Below are 17,204 nucleotides of genomic sequence, written 5' to 3' on the forward strand. Positions count from 1 at the left end.
GCAAGCCTCTGCTCCCATGATACCCGACGCCCACATGGAGGGGACCCCCACATGCAGGCCTCGCGTACACATCAGGCAGAGTCGCAGACTTACTGGCCAGGGGGCCCGTGGCCTGTGGGGGGAGGACCTTGGGCACAATCGGCCGGGACACAGCTGCTTTGGCCAGGGAGGACTGGACGGGCCGGAAGGAGCCTCTCCCTGTGAGGATGTGAGCGGAGGCAGACATATCAGCTGCACAAGCCAACAGCTGCTGGGCGTGCAGCAGGGCTGCACACACTCCCCTTCCCAACCAGTCTCCTGCACGGCCACGGTCCCGACCACAGAGCTGAGCCGAGCTGGAAACCACTGAATGTCCTAACACTTGCCAACTTGAGGAAGTCAGAGGTCACAGAGGGCCCCAATGGGCAGAAAGCACTGTTGCCTATGACAGCGGCATCACTGTGCCTCCTGGGGGCTGCTGAATGGCTATGGTCATGACTGTTGTCCCCAGAGATAGCCCTTTAACAGTGGCTGTTTCCTGAGCTGAGTCACAGACTCCTCTGAGATAGTCAGAGCCTCAGACCTAGGGCCAAAATTCTGTCTCTTCCACCTGGCTCCTTCCTGGCAGGCATTCTGCCATTGAAAAGTAGGTGTGAGAAAAAGCCACTGACTGCTGTCTGGGTCTTGGGAAATGAAGACTGATAGGATAAAGCATGGAATACGTGCTTCACTGAAGGAATCTCACGGCTTAAGATTCACTTCAAAGAGCAGGGACCCCTCTGAGCTTGGGGGAGCACGGAGCATGAGTCATGCACCCTACAGACTCACGTACCCCACTAAACGCCTGAAGACATCATGGACAGGGTGGACAAGAGACCCTTCTCTAAAGTGACCTGAGCACAGCACCCCATCCAGGGCCATGCGAGCCCACCTGGGGATGAAACTGCCTGCAAACCACTGGTCAGCAGTAAACAGCTGCCTGCCCATACCACTGCCTGGGCCCACTGCCCCCTGCAGCTGCACCCCATGTGTGCGTTGATAGAATGGACCCAGGAAAGCCTGGAAGGTAACTCAGAGAGCTATGGGGACAGACGCCTGTGATTCCCCAAGTCGGGGCTGCGAGGAAAGGAAAGCTTCCTGAGGAGCTGCGGTGCCCACCGGTCACAGAGGAATTCGACAGGATGGAGAAGGAGCAGACGTTGTGGGACTGGTTTTCAGATGGCCTCGGAAGCAGCGTCCTCTGTGGAGGGAAAACAGGCAGAGTGACCACCACCGGCTGCGAGAAGCAGGCTCATCGCTGACGCTGCCGGCTGTCTATGTGAAACGCTGACAGAGTGTGTCAGCCAGGGAGGCTGGAGGCGCGACAGGTCTGGGTACACAGCGGGGCCTCCCTGGGCGCTGCCAGGCGCCTTGAGCCAGTGCGCTGACTGTCCATGAGGTGAGAGGCCCTGGATCCCTGGCCAGCCTTGCACCTCTTTGAAAGGGCCAGGCAGTAGAACCTGCAGGCTCTGGCCGCGTGGTGTCTGTTATGGCTACTTGTGTCCACCCTGGTGCTGTGAAAGCAGCCATGCACAGCAGGGAAATGAGGGACCGGGGCCGTGTGCCAGCGAAACTTTTACAAAAACCGTTAAGTGAAGGAACCACAAATGAAGTGTGATTCCATTTATGTGAAATGCTCAGAACAGGCAGCTCCCAAGAGACAGGAAGTGGCTCCAGGGTTGGGAGGAAGCAGTGCAGGTAACAGGTCGGGGTTCTGTTTGGGGCATGAGGGGGCTGCATAACCCCATGAACATACTAAAACCCTGAACTGTATGCTTTAAATGGGCAGGCTTCCTAAGTATCAATAAAGCCACTGACGAACAACACAAAATAGCCACGGGCAGGCCGCAAGGGTGTCCTGGCTGAGACGCTGGGCTGCGGCGCATCCTCCAAGCCAGGAAGTGTGCTCCCTCATCCAGGGCGGAGGGTCTATGTATTTAACCAAATACATTAAAAATTAAATGCCCCAATGTTATATCAGGGTGCACAAAAAACATGGGGCACTTGGAATACATCTTCCTTTCTAAGGTCTGTGATGCAATCCCTCATTCCTAAATAAATTAATTCCAAAAGAGGAACAGATTTCTGCATCTAGTAAAAGGAGAACCTTGCATTAATTCACAAACATTCATCCATTTCAAAGCCCACAGTTCTTTCAGCATCATCTCCTTCATCTGTCACCTCCACGTAAAAACGCCCCCTTTCTCCTGTGCCTCTCACACCCGGCTCTCCCCTGTGGGTCTGCAGGCCGCATCCACGGGTGCTCCCAGCTTCATGACGACGAGCCCAGGAGAGGTCTGGCCTCTGGCCAACCCGTAAACCTTGCCAACTGCTTCCATTGATGAGTTTATAAATAGATGTTCTGAGAGCCTCAAATATAGTCCAATCTCAGACATTCTTGGAACCCAAATCCCTAGAACTTTCTGTCTTTTCTCTAAGCAGTTTTCACGCTGTGCTGAATCTACCTTTATTTTTAGGTACAGTTACGATCACTGTGACTTCCCTGGTGGCTCAGATAGTAAAGCGTCTGTCTACAATGTGAAAGACCTGGGTTCGATCCCTGGGTTGGGAAGATTCCCTGGAGAAGGAAATGGTAACCCACTCCAGTACTCTTGCCTTGAAAATCCCACAGACGGAGGAGCTTGGGTCAGGCTACTATCCATGGGGTCGCAAAGAGTCGGGCACGACTGAGCAACTACACTTTCTTTCTTTACGGTTGCTGTGACTACTCTATCTGTCCTAATTATTAATAAGGAGGAGGAAAGAACAAGGACTTCCCCACTTCACATGGTAAACCTGAGACCCAGGAGGACATGAGCGTGTTCTGAGCAGCCTGGCCGGCGGGACCGGCCAGCCCTCAAGGAGGCGTGCCGGTGGGCGGGGTGCTGACCTGGACCACCAGCGGCTTCCGCAGGTGCCGGTTCCGCAGCTTCCTGGGCTTTGGCAGGAAGAAGTCCGACTGCATCTGCGGGGAGACAGTGCTGGGCTGAGTGCGCCCTGTCCGCGCTTGGGCGGCCTGGCAGCCGGGGGTGGGGGGCAGGCCCACTTACGCTGATAGAGCTCAGGTGCTGCCGGAATGTCAGCTCTGTCTCCTTGTTGGGAAAGAAGAGCTTTCCATGCCGGCTGTTGGGTGGCAACGTTGTTGGGACAGCAAAAAGGCCACCGTCTGAGTCGCTGCTGCCCGTGCTGGTGGGACTGGCCACCAAGAGGGGCCTCGGAGGGTTTCTCAGACCTAGAGACGGAGAAGGGAGATGACAGCAGTGCTCCCAGAGCAACACCACCAGTGCAGAAGGGCGTCCACCAGGAAGAAAATCAGAAAGGAATTTTTGACGACCCTATCTGCTGTCCGTGAAAGAAATCTCCTGTATATCCATCCGTCCTCTCAGAAGCTGCTTTTCTCCTTCTCTCCCTGAAATTCTGGCCCTCACCAAGTAAGCACACCAGAGCTTTCCTTGACCTCCGCTGACCTCAGTGGAAGGGGAGATGCACCTTCCAAGTCATCCAGTCTAGACCACAGGTCAGCAAATGCTCTCTGGACACGGCCAGACAAGAAGTCAGCCTTGAGCACATGGTCTCTGCTGAACTCAGCACAAAAGCAGCCACAGACAACCTGTGAGCCAGTGGCAGTGTAAATAAAATAAAACTTTTATTTACAACTTTATTTAAATAAAGTTTACAATAAAACTTTATTTACAACCAGCAAGCTATGGACCATGATCCACTGATCTTCTTGGTCTTAGTCTGATTATACAGAAAAAAGGCCCAAAAATAAAAGGACAAAATATTTATGAACTACTATTTGGGGACTCCAGGCTTCCCACATGGCACGGCAGTAAAGAATACTCAAGAGATGCGGTTTCGATTTCTGGGTCAGATGATCCCCTGAAGGAGGAAATGGTCAACCACTCCAGTATTCTTGCCTAGAAAATGCCATGGACAGAGGAGCCTGGTGGGCTACAGTCCATGGGGTCGCAAAAGTCGGCCATGACTGAGCAACTGAACAACATTTGGGGACTCTGCTCACTGTTTTCATCACAGCCGCTGCTGCAGCTTATTTCATGCAAGAGATGGGTTCCCTTTCTTTGTTCTTTATTTGCAAATCTGTGAGGCTGAATCGACACACACAGTCCAGAGACTGTATCTTCCCAATGCCTGTCAGGATTCTAGAACTACAGGTGCCTTGGGCCAGAAGCATCCTCAATCAAGGAAAAATGTGGATATTTAAGAGTTCACAGAATCACAAAACTGAAGCCCAGAGAGAAGGTGGAGACGACCATACAGCCTACCTGCTGGCACCACCCTGGTTCAACTCTGATGAACGTGCCTCTGCCCTGAGGACAATGGGCTCAGAGTCTGTGGCTGCCCCACAGGGGCCACGGCCAGAGAAGGACCAACACCAGGACGGAAACAGAAACATGGACGGCAGGAGAAGGGGCCTGACCCTCCACCAGCGTCGCTCTTTAGAATCGTGCAGAGTGAGCAATGCCAGCCACGACGACGTATTTTTTTTTCTAATAAAAACAGCAAGTAAATCGACGCCTTAGGGAAATGGGTTTTGTCTCTCCTGGGGTTTTATGTGCCACAAAACCGAATAAGAGACCCTGAACAATTACTTCCCAGACACAACTGTGGACCAGCAGGTAGGCCAGTCTTGCTTTCCAAGATTTGTGTTCAGCTGGTGGGGAATCCCTTAACTGAAAGCCTCACTATTCTATTATTTCAGAGGAAAAGAAAAGCAGCCTTTCTAAGACCCAGAAAGAACCAGCCCTCCTCAGGCTCTAAACCACCAGTTCAGCAGGACAGAGGCTCCTGGTGACCTCAGAAGGCAAGTCCCCCAAGGTGAACACTGGCCGGGGTCCCCCACATCTCCTGTCAGCTCCCACACCCAGTACCCCAGGGCTTTTACGTTGGGCCCTGCTCTCCCCTCCCTGTGAGGCGGTGGTGATTTCTCTACCTGCATGCCATCCACCAGCCTGTGGCCAACACAGTGGAGCCCCAGGCCCCTGTAGGCCCAGCGCCGCATGTGGCCATCCGAGCCTCACCTGAGGAGCAAGGTACGGAGCTGGGCGAGAAGGCCTTGCTGTGGCGGAGGGCAGCCTGGTTTCGGGGGCAGCGCGGGCTGCGGGAGCTGACGGTCACTACTTTTCCTGGTGGCGTCGTTGACTGCTCCTCCTGGGTGGGCCTCACGGAGGCTGTGGAGCCAGTGTTCGTCTCTGGAGCCTGGGACAGAGGCACAGAAATACACTTGAGCGTGGAGGAACAGCAGAGGGTCAGAGGTCACACGCCGTGACACATGGTCAGCGCCCCAGGCCCCCAGGGAAACAGCCGCTGTCCTCTGGGAGCCCTCTGCCTTCACTGCCATGGTGGCACAGACAGGATGTACCCCGCAGTGACAGGAGGGGATGCCGAGCAGCAAGCCACAGGGACTCACCTTCTTAAAGCCTCTTCTGTGAGTCAGAGAAAGGAAACACAAGAGTAATTTCTAAAGCTAAACACAAGCACGGCCAAAGAGCCCTCTGCGGAGTCAAAACCCCCACCTCAGGGGTTTCATGGGCCTGCCTGAGGCCACGGCTCCTGCCGGCCTGGCTGCCATCAAGTGCCCGGGCCCCCACCACACAGGCACCCCTTCCACTCACCATGCCTGTGACTTCACCCCCCAGCCCCCAGCACCACTGCTCTCCTGCCAGGAGAGCTGACTCTTCCGGCCCATGTTGGGGCTCTGCTCACTGGCCTCAGCAAGGTCCACCCAGCAGGTTGCCCTTTCCCAGGGCCATCGCAGCCACTGCCCCTCAACCAGGAGCCTGGCGAGGAACTCCAGACCACTCCAACCAGCTACCTCCCAGGGAGCTGCCCACCAGGTCCCCGGGCCACACTCCACCCAGCGCAGCCCCTACCCAGCTCTGCTCCCTGCTCCCCGGCTGTGCCCCCACCGTCCCCCCAGGAAGGCCTTTCCCAAGCACACTGAAACCTGCCCTGTTCCCAGCTCCATGCCACGCTGCCCCCGTACCCATCCAAGGCTCATCCCCATGGCCCACACGCTCAGGCACAGCAGCCTCCCCACAGCCACGCACAGTGCAGCCTGTGTGAGCCCCGCGGGACAGGACAAAGGCCTGTACCACAGGGCACAGTGCCCGCGTGCACCCAACCCTGCTCCAGGGAACCACAGGCCAGCCCCAGACCAGCTCCTCTGGGAGCCCCTGGGCCCGACCACCTGCCCCAAGGCCGATCCCTCCTCTCTGGACCCCACTTACCAGCCGGGGGTTGACCTCAGTGGAGATGAGCTTTAGCAGGCAGCTGAGGAGGCGCTGCTTGTGGAAGGTGGCGGGTTGGGGGCTGGCGTGGGGGCCTGAGGCCTCTGGGCCCAGCACCGCCAGCCAGTCGTACTCCAGCTGCAGCTTGCTGGGCTTGCCCATCATGAGGTAGACTTCAGCCAGCGTGAGGCTCTCAGAGGTCTGCAGGTTCCAGCCCTCCTCGCGCAGCTGCTGGGCCAGCCGGCTGGCCGGGACATCCTTCGGAGGCTTGGCGGCAGGCTGGCCCTGAGGCGGAGGGTCCGAGGGGCTCACCTTCTCCTGAGGCTCCTCTGCAGGCGTGTCCAGCAAGTCTTTAGTGCAGACGTCTGGCTGGAACCCGGGGCTGGACTGAGGCTCTGGGCCGGGCGGGCCACGGACAGGGGACGGGGCCCTGGTCCGGGCGAGGTCAGCCCCCTCCGCGCTTCGGGCCTCCGGGGACGGCCAGGCTGCAGGCCGCGGGTCCACATGGCGGCCCTGCTCGGGAATGATGAGGTCCTGGCAGGACTTCATGTAGCGGGGGAAGGGGTCCAGCAGGGACAGCTCATCCTCCAGATCCGGGAGCTGGCCGCAGGCACAAGCTGGCGCCCCAGGCTCTCGGGCAGGGCCGTCCCCACCCTCTGCAGCGGCAACCGCTGGGGTCTTCTCAAGTCGTCCCCCAGCATCCTGCAGCCCCGGAGGGAGCCTGTCGGAGGCATCTGGGCTGCTGAAACTTGCGGCAGCCCCCTCCCCAGGGGCACTTTCTGGGGAACTCTCCCCGGAGCTCTGTGAGGCATCGGTGGAGGGAGGAGGCCGCCCCCCAGCCTTGGCCTCGGAAATGGCCCTCGGGCACTTCAGCTGGCCCCTGGCCGTGCCCTGCCCGCTCTGGATGCCCAGGATCTGGGCCGGGGGCAGCGTGTGGGTGTCCTTGGCACTCTGCTTGCACCGGCCACCCTCCTGCCAGTGCACTGTGCAGAAGGCCTTGGAATGCACCACGCGGGCCACGCCTGGCAGCGGTGTCAGTGTGCAGTTCTCTCCCGGGAACAAGTGCAGCGCCACCTTCTCCTGTGTTGGCTCCGAGAATGAGTCCTGCAACTGCCGCTCCTCCAGCGTCTTCCGCTGAGTGCACCGTCAAGGATCCACCTGTGGCAGCTCGCACCCCCAGGCCACGGGGCCTCGGGGAGACAGGCGGGCCACTTCCTTCTGTAGGGGCCCCACACCCATCACCCGCCCTCTGGGCTGGGGACTGCGAAGGACATGAAGATGGAGAGCTGACCTCAGTCATTTCCCTCAACCTGCTGGCAGGGGTGCCTTGGCCACAGCCCGTGGGCCACAGAGCAGCCATTCAGGCATGGAGGGCCATTATGACAAGAGTTCTCACACTGTGAGGAAACCACAAAAGGGGCTCAGACCTCAAGCCCAGAGGACGAAGGGCTGTAGGTTTTAGTTCTGTTCCACACCAGCCCATGGCCCAAATGCTACACCCCAGGGCTCTGCTGCAAAGCCAGGACTGAGACGGAGATGCCCCCAAGTCTCAGGCAGCAGGTGCTGCAGAGTCCCAGGGTTGCTTCAGTAAGAAAAAGATACGATTCTCACTTCATGAAGTGCCCACTTCTGCTTCAGGAACTCAATGAGGCTGGAGACCTTCCGATGTAGCTCCACAATCATCCTGCACAGAATGACAGACAGAGGCAGGGGCTGGGACGTGCGGGGCCTTCTGGGAGTCCTGGAGGCTGTGGTGGCAAGACGCTGCCATGATCTCAAGGCCCGAGCCGCAGTGTCCCTGCAGAGCCCCTGGCTCTTTTCCTAACACCAACCCTTTAAACTGAGAAAACTGGAGGCCCACGTGAAACTGCAAGAAAAAGTAAGAGAACCAAGCGCGCTTTACAGGATGAGGCCTCAACCAGGACAGAGCCTGGCACAACGGTCCTCCCCTACCAGCTCCTTCAGGGGTCAGAGTGGGTCCAGCCTTAATGAAGCCCAAGAAAATAAAAGTATGTATGGAAGGAATGAAGTCCTGACCCAGGCTACGACACAGATGAACCCTGAGACCACAATGCTCACTGAGAGAGGTCAGACAGAAAGGACTCACGTACAGTTTCTGCTGACGTGAAACGTCCAGCACTGGTGAATCTACAAGGACCAGTGCAGGGAGGCCGGTGGGGCCTGGGGAAGGGACGGGGGGATGGGCAGTGAGTGTTAGGTGGGCATGGGGTTCCCTCTTGGGGGATGAAAATTTCTGCGACTAGAGAGAGGTCACGGCTATACAACACTGTGAAGGTGCCCAATGCCCTGAACTGGGCCTTTAAAAGAGCTTGCAGTTAATCTACAAGATAATGAGAACTGGAGAATGACCCATTCCTGAGTGCCTGGTGCATAGCCAGACACACGGAAGGAGAAAATAGGGAGCAGTTCTCAGGGAAAGAGGAGGGAAGACCCTGAAGCTGTTGGCCTGTGACCACGTGATGTGTTCACACCCGCTGTCAGCCTGCAAAACCCCAGCCAGCGATGCAAACGCAGCTCCGGAGTCCGAGGACCCCGCGCCGAGGCAGCCCTCACCCTACCCTCAGGTGGAGCCGGGGCACCGGGGATGGCTGCTGCTCCCCCAGGGGCCCCTCTAGCCCTGTCCCTTGCAGCTCGCTCCCCTCCAAATGTCCAGCGTCTCACCTGAGCCGCGGGTTCTGGGCGAGGCTCTGCACTCGGGCCCAGGCGTGGTTGTTCCGTGGCTGCAGCTCCACAGGGACTCTCAGGGGCAGACGCACTGGCTTCTGGTCCTCTTCGTCACTCAGGCCTGCGACAGGAAGGGGCTTTAGAGCCGTCTGTTCAGGTACAGACAGACCTCGATGATAAGATGAAGCTCTTGGTCGGACGGCTAAGGTGCCCAGAGAGGAGGAGGGGCAAGCAGCCCTGGGGAACGCTGGAGGGGGTAGGGCGAGGAGCGGCCCTACATCTGCCACAGCCACCACATGCCCGCTGTGCCAGGCCCCAGCCCGGCCACAGGAGACTCGCCCTGACACCTCTGATGCACCATCTCAGGACGGTTGGGGCTTCAGAGCTGAACTAGATGCCTGAGTGGACACATCACTGTGCCTGGAGTCGCAGTCCAGGAGCGATCACCCAGGCTCGGCTGCCACAGGACGTTTTCAGCTCAGGCTGGAAATCACTAAATGCAGCCGTCCAGCAAGCCTCCCTGACGGAAACGGGTCCTCAACGCCCGGCCTGGCCCGCCCCAGCGGAGCTGCATCTGACGTACCATCAGGGTCACAGAGTTTCTTCAGGGCGCGGCACATGGGTGCTTTGATCCGCAGGTTCCTCCCTTTGTACCGGACTGTGGTGGCCCTGGGAGAGGGGTTGAAGGAGCGCTGAGGCCTCAGAGTAGAGTCACTCCCACCCTGTGCAGTGATGGAGGGCCCCAGCCAAGCACCCAGCCTGGCCTCCGGGGGTTCTGCTCAGCCCCATGAGAGGGCCCCTGCAGAAGCTCCCAGAGTTGCGGGCAGATGGACGTCACATGACAGACGACAAGGCTGGCTCTGGACCTCCCTGAGCAGGCAGCACGCCACAAAGGGGGTGCCCACCGCTCAGGACATGCCCTACCCTCCTGCCTGGCCACAAGCACCCGCCACTGCCCACCCAACAGCCTGCTCCTGGAGTGGGGGAGGGCCGCCCCACCCCCGCCCCAGAGCAGATGGGCTCACCCACCTCTACGTGACCTCTCAACCCACCCCACCTCTGCCCATCAGGAACGTCACCCATGCCTCTGCAAACCACACTGGGGGACGAGTGGAGGCTGGGGCCCTGGTAGCCAGCAGGTGGGGGTGCTACATGCTTGTGCTCCCCACACTGGCCTGCAGCGGGCCCAGGTTCAGTGGGGCCTGCCCTACACGTCATAGCTGTGGGTGACTCTCTCTGAACACTGCTGTGGCAGCAATTTATACAATGTTCAAATTACATAAAGAAATACTACTGCTAACTAATTAAAGAAAAATAAAAGCCACGAAAAATAGCTCCCTCTGAAAACACATTTGATACGCTTTGGCAATACTCAATAAAGGTAAACTGTCTTCAAGACTGCAGCCAAACAAGGTAGGCCAGACAATCACGAAAGATTGGGGGTGATCAGGAAGGTCCCTGCAGCCTCTATGTTCTTGCTCCACTTGAAAACGGGAAAATCACAAATGACGCATCTTGGCTAGAACTTCCAAATAAAACCACCCCAAGACTCCATGGAGCGAGCCCCTAAGAAAAGGCATCGGCCAGCCACCCAATGGTTGGTGAACAAAGAAAGGTTTATGTTTTACAAAAGGTTCCAGGCTGATATCTACTGCTTTTATGATTGCTTTTTTACCTGTTTTAAAAATTGAACTACAATATTGTGTTAGTTTCAGAAGTATAGTAAAGAGATTAGGTTATACGTGTATACATTCTTTTCCGGTTCTCACAAGGTTTCACTATTACAAGATCCTGAACACAGTTCCCTCTGCTACACAGTAACTCCATGTTTCTTTGTTTTACATATGGTACTGTGTATCTGCTAACCCCCAACTCTTAACTCATCCCTCCACCCCTTTACCCTCTGGTAACCACAAGTTTGTTTTCTACATCTATGAATCTGTTTTGTAAATAAGTTTATTTGTATTATTTTTTAGATTCCACCAATGGACATGAGTTTGAGCAAACTCCGGGAGATGGTGAAGGACAGGGAAGCCTGGCGTGCTGCAGGCCATGGGGTTGAAAAGTTGGACACAACTGAGTGACTGAACAACAGCATCGGTTTGCCTATATTCTCTGCTAGGAGCTTTATAGTGCTGTGTCTTGTATTTATGTTTTTAAGCCATTTTGAGTTTGGTTTTGTATATGGTGTGAAGGTGTGCTTTAACTTCATTGGTTTACATGTGACCGACTGTCCAGCTGTCCCAATACCACTTGCTGAAGAGACTGTCTTCTCGCCATTGCGTACTCTTGCCTCCTTTCTCAAAGGTGAATGGACCATAGGCATGTGTTTCTTTCTGGGCTCTCCATTCTCTCCCACTGATCCAAAGGTCTGTCTTTACACAAAGGCCACACACAGTTTGGATTACTGTAGCTTTGTAGCGTTGTCTGAAGTCTGGGAGGGTTATGCCTCTAGCTTTGCTCTTTTCCCTCAGGATTTGCTTTGGCAATTCTGGGTCTTTTTGGTTTCATACAAATTTTGGGATTACTTGTTCTCATTCGGTGAAAAACATCATGGGTAATCTACAAATTGCTTTGTCCAGTACAGCCATGTTAACTGTATTAATTCTTCCACTCCAAGGGCATGGGATATCTTTCCATTTCCTTGAATCATCTTTGATTTCCTTTATCAGTGTTTCATAGTTTTCAACATAGAAAATTTTCACCTCCCTGTTCAAGTTTTGGAGAAGGAAATGGCAACCTACTCCAATGATTTTGCCTAGAGAATCCCTCTGGGGTCACAGAATTGGACAGAATTGGACTGAAGCAACTTAGCAGCAGCAGCAGGTCAGGTTTATTTCTAAAATTTTAATTTTTTTTCATGCGATTTTAAGCACAATTTACTCTTTCTACCCTTGACCTTAACCAAAGGCTGAGAAGCTATTTTTACTCTCTTTCTGGTATTTCAGCGTAAAGAAATGCCACAGATTTCTGTGTATTAATCTCGTGCCCTACTATGTTACTGAATTCACTTTGTAAGTTCAGGTGGCTTTTGCGTGGAGTCTTCAGGGTTTTCTATATAGAGTCATGTCATCTGCATATGATGACAACTTTACCTCTTCCCTTCCAGTCTGGATGCCTTTTCTTTTTCCTGACTGTTGTGGCTATGAGTTCCAATACTTTGTTAAATAGATGATGACAGTAGGATCCTTGTCTTCTTCCAGAAGTTGACAGGAAGGCTTTCAGCTTCTCATCATTCAGCATTATGTTGGCTATAGGTCTGTCAAGATTAGTTTTTATTATGTTGAAATGTTTCCTCCACACCTACTTTGGTGAGAGTCAATGCTTTTTCTGCATCTATTTGAGATGACTGCATGGTCTTTTCTTCTGCTGATGTGGTTAATCACGTTGACTGACTCACATGTGCTGAACCATCCTAGGGACTCTGGGACAAATCCATCTTGATTGCAGCATATGATCTTTTATATATGTTGTTGGATTTGGCTTGCTAATATTGTGCTGAGAGTTTTCCATCTGAATTCATCAAAGATACTGGCTGGTCATCATTTTTGGTATTGGCCTGGATTTGTATCAGGCTGATGGTACATTCACAGATTGACTTTGGAGGAAACACTTTGGTGTTTCCTCCCCTCAGCCTTCTGGAAGAGTATGAGAAGGATTAATATAAGTTCTTCGTATGTTTGGCAGAATTCTCCAAGTGAAGCCATCTGTTTTCACGGAGCTTTTTTTTTTAAAATTTTTATTGGAAGTTTCTGCTGTACAGAAAGTGAATCAGTTATATTATCTATACACACAAATGCTGCTGCTGCAGATTAGTCTCTTCAGTTGTGTCAGACTCTGTGTGACCCTACGGACTGCAGCCTGCCAGGCTCCTCTGTCTGTGGGATTCTCTAGGCAAGAGTACTGGAGTGGGTTGCCATTCCCCCCTACTTCAGGTTATCTTCCCAACCCAGGGATTGAACCCAGGTGTCTTGCATTCCAGACAGATTCTTTACTGCTGAGCCACCAGGGAAGCCCATATATATACACATACACACATCCTTTCTTTTTAAAATTTCCTTCCTATTTAAGTCACCACAACAATGCATTGAATTCCCTATGCCATACAGTAGGTTCTCACCAGTTATCTATTTTATACATATGAAGGGAGTTTTTAAATTACAGATTGTTTCACTTCCAGTGACTGGTCTATTCAAATTATGTTTCCTTTTGATTCAGTTTTGATGGGCTGTTACAGCTAGGTTGTTCATTTTGTTGGTATCTAACTTTTCATATGCTTATTTAACTTATATGCAGAGTACATCATGAGAAACGCTGGGCTGAATGAAGCAGAAACTAGAATCAAGACTGCTGGGAGAAATACCAATAACCTCAGATATGCAGATGACACCACCCTTATGGCAGGAAGTGAAGAGGAACTAAAAAGCCTCTTGATGAAAGTTAAAGAGGAGAGTGAGAAAGTTGGCTTGAAGTTCAACATTCAGAAAACAAAGATCATGGTATCTGGTCCCATCACTTCATGGTGAATAGATGGGAAAATAGTGGAAACAGTGGCAGACTGTTTTTTCGGGCTCCAAAATCACTGCAGATGGTGAGTACGGCCATGAAATTAAAAGATGCTTGCTCCATGGAAGAAAAGTTATGACCAACCTAGACAACATATTAAAAAGCAGAGACACTACTTTGCTAACAAAGGTCCTTCTAGTGAAAGTTTTGGTTTTTCCAGTAGTTATGCATGGATGTGAGAGTTGGACTATAAAGAAAGGTGAGTGCTAAGGAATTGATGCTTTTAAACTGTGGTGTTGGAGAAGACTCTTGAGAGTCACTTGGACTGCAAGGAGATCCAACCAGTCCATCCTAAAGGAAAGCAGTCCTGAATATTCATTGGAAGGACTGATGGTGAAGCTGAAACTCCAAAACTTTGGCCACCTGCTGCGAAGAACTGACTCATTGGAAAAGACCCTGCTGCTGGGAAAGATTGAAGGCAGGAGGAGAAGGGGACAAGAGGATGAGATTGTTGGATGACATCACCAACTCAATGGACATGAGTTTGAGTACAAACTACAGGAGTTGGTGATGGACAGGGAGGCCTGGTGTACTGTAGTCAATCCATGGGGTTGCAAAGAGCCGGACACTACTGAGCAACTGAACTGAACTTTGCATGATATTTTCTAATGATTTTTTTTAATATATCTGAGGTGTCAGTTGCCATTTCTTCTCTCTTCTTACCTCATTTGGATCATCTCTTTATTTTTCTTGGTGAGCCTGGCTAGAGATTTATCAATATTTTTGTCCTTTTAAAATCCCAACTCTTGGTTTAATTGATTTTTTTTCCTATTGTTTAATTTCTATTTATGTCCTCTCTGATCTTTATTCTGCTGACTTCACGTTTTGTTTGTTCTTCTTTCTCTAATTCTATTAGGTGGTAGGTTTCGGTTTATTGGGGTTCTTTCTTGTTTTTTTTTTGACAAGGGCCTATATGGCTATGAACTTTTCAGGACTGCTTTTGCTATACCCATGGACTTTATATGGTTGTGTTTTCACTGCCTTTTGTCTTTTAAGAGTTTTTTTTCTCTTTGATTTCATCTCTGAGCTATTGATGACTTTTAGTAGCACACTGTTTACTCTGTATGTAATCATTTTTTCATTACCCTTTCTGTGGTTGATTTCTAATTTCATGCAGTTGTGATCAGAAGGTGCTGGAAATAATTTGTTCTCTTAACCGTGTTGAGATTTGTTCTATGTCCTAGTATGTGGTCTATCCTAGAGAATGTTCCATGGATACTTATAAAGAATGTATATTCTGGGTTTTTTTCAATGTAGTGTCCTGTAGCTGTCAATTAAGTCTAACTGTTCTATTGTGTCATTTAGGATCTCTGTTGCCTCACTGATTTTCTCTCTAGAAAACATGTCTATTGCTGTCAGTGCCGTGTTAGTCTCCTACTATTTCTGCATTCCCATCAATTTCTCCTTTTGTTGTCTGTTAGTACTTGGTTTTTCACTTTTTGTTTCTGGCTGTGCTGGGTATGCATTTCCGCATGTGAGCTTTCTCCAGCTGCAGTGCAAGGGCTTCATGTTGCAATGCACAGACTACCCTTATTGCAGAGCACGAGTTCTAGAGAACATGGGCTCAGTAGTTGCAGCATGTGGGATCCTAGTTCCCGAACCAGGGATTGAACCAGGGCCATGGCAGTGAAAGCACCAAGTCTTAACCAATGGACCACCAAGAATTCCCTATTGCTTTTAACACCTATTTTGTCTGATATGAGTACTGTGACTTCCATTTTCTCATCATTTCTCATATGAAATATCTTTTTCCATCCATTCACTTTCAATCTGTCTTTCCCTCTAAAGTGGATCTCTTACAGGTAGCCTATTGTAAGTTCTTTTATTATCCCACCTAACACTTTGTATCTTTTGATCATTTAGTTCATTGACATTTAAAGCAACTACTGATAAGTATGTATTTATTGCCATTTAAATCTTGTTTTCCAGTTAATTTTATATTTCTTTTTGGTGTTGCTTTGCACTTTTCATTTTCCCTTTTGTGGCCTGATGGGTTTTTTTGGTCTTATTCTTGAGTTCCTTTCTGTTTGGTTTTGGTGAATCTACTCCTTGTTTTTGATTTGTGGTTACCTTGGTTCTCAAATATGTGAACCCAGAAATGTATCTACCAGCTTTACACTGGAAGTCATATATATTCAAATACATTCCAAAAGATCTACACTTTCTTATTCCCCTCCCCCACATTTTGTGATTTTGAGGTCTGGTCTTACATCTTCATGTTTATCCTTTGCTGTTCATTGTAGTTATAATCACTTTCACAGAATTTATTTTTTTAAATCTATATACTGGCTTATCTAAAGTGATCTTTAGTCCTTTTAATAGATTTCTCTTTCTTATTGTGATATTTCCCTTTCCTATAGACTCCTACTTCTCTTTTTATTTAGAAAGGACCTCTCACTATTCCTTTTAGGATAGGTTTAGTATCACAAACACTAAATTCCTTTAGTGTTTGCTTGTCTGTGAAGTTTGCTCTCCTTCAGCTCCAAATGATCATCTTGCTGGGTTGAGTATCCTAGATGGAAGGTTTTTCCCTTCCATCAGGACTCTGAATTTATTTTGCCACTCCGTTCTAGCCTGGACCATTTCTGTAGGGATATCAGCTGATAGCCTTGTGGGGGTTTTTTCCTAACTGACTCTTTGTTTTTCTCTTGTTGCCTTTAGAATCCTCTCTTTATCTTTTGTCATGATGTGCCCTGGAGTAGGTCTGTTTGGGTTCTTGTTGTTTGGGACCCTCTGTGCTTCTGGTCTCTTGAAAACTGTTTCCCACTTTAGGTTTGGGAAACTTTCAAATGTATTTTTGATTCCCTTTTCTCTTTCTTCTCCTCTTGGGTTTCCTTTTACGCGTAGATTGGCACACTTCATATTATTCCACTGATCCTGTATGTTGCTTTCATTTTTTCCATTTGTCTGTTCTGATTGGGTGATTTCTGTTATTCTATCTTCCAGATCAATTATTCGTTCTTCTGCATTATTTAATTAACTGTTTACTGTCTTTAGCTCGGTTTTCATCTTGGTAATTGAACTGTCTTATTTTGATTGGCTCCTCTTTATACTTTCTAGATCCTTATGCCAGTGATCTGCATTTCTAATGATAGCCTTTCTTAATTCCTTCAGCATTTTTATTACCTCCTTTTTGAGCATGGGGTAGACTGGAGAGATTATTTCATTATTTGTTCTCTCAGATTTCCCTCATTCTTTTATTTTTTTAAGGATTTAAAAGTCTTATTCTTACAGGTCACAGCTGATGAACACAAAAGCTTCCCACATGGGTACCACTCAGCGGGAAGAGCTGTCCCAGGAGAAGGGTGGTGGGATAAGTAGAAACCTGAGCAGCCCAGAGTCCATGGTGGAGTGGGGTCAGGGCCTGAGGCCTCAGACACAGGAGCGCCAGTAGCCACAGCACATGTATTCAACGATTCAGTCCACTGCCAGCTTGCTCTGGGGACCCGGCAAATATGGCTCAACCAAAACTGGTGTCCCATGTTTGAATGCACCACAGGAAGCAGAGGTTCTCATACCCTGGCCCTATCCATTCTGTGATCAGGTTACTTTCACAGCCTTCTTTAACATAATATTCACACAGGCCTCTACTTAGGGCTTTCTGCTTGTAATAGAGGTCAAAAATAGAGGGGCTTTCTGGCAGTGGATACTGAAGGTGAGGTTCCACTTTCCTTTTCCCTCCTC

The 17,204-nt window shown here is 50.8% G+C and overlaps 1 protein-coding gene across 3 annotated transcripts in view; it reads right to left on the bottom strand.

Annotated features, from left to right (window-relative positions):
- Positions 1-17,204, bottom strand: part of CRAMP1 (cramped chromatin regulator 1) — a 44,831-nt gene that overhangs the window by 7,606 nt on the left and 20,021 nt on the right. For 2 of the 3 annotated variants that reach the window (XM_086376423.1, XM_086376421.1), the window contains exons 7-15: positions 9,538-9,623; positions 8,952-9,075; positions 7,872-7,953; positions 6,270-7,403; positions 5,061-5,238; positions 3,069-3,250; positions 2,909-2,983; positions 1,138-1,219; positions 94-198 (exon numbers count right to left, since the gene is read on the bottom strand). In XM_086376423.1, the coding sequence (XP_086232549.1) occupies positions 94-198; positions 1,138-1,219; positions 2,909-2,983; positions 3,069-3,250; positions 5,061-5,238; positions 6,270-7,403; positions 7,872-7,953; positions 8,952-9,075; positions 9,538-9,623 (2,048 nt within the window). The remainder of the gene's footprint in view (positions 1-93; positions 199-1,137; positions 1,220-2,908; positions 2,984-3,068; positions 3,251-5,060; positions 5,239-6,269; positions 7,404-7,871; positions 7,954-8,951; positions 9,076-9,537; positions 9,624-17,204) is intronic. The other variant, XM_086376422.1, reaches the window with a different exon arrangement.

Source organism: Bos grunniens, chromosome 25, assembly GCF_055505025.1.
Source record: "Bos grunniens cultivar Pamir isolate PY7600 chromosome 25, Bosgru_T2T1.0, whole genome shotgun sequence".
In the NCBI taxonomy this organism is placed as follows: Eukaryota; Metazoa; Chordata; class Mammalia; order Artiodactyla; family Bovidae; genus Bos; species Bos grunniens.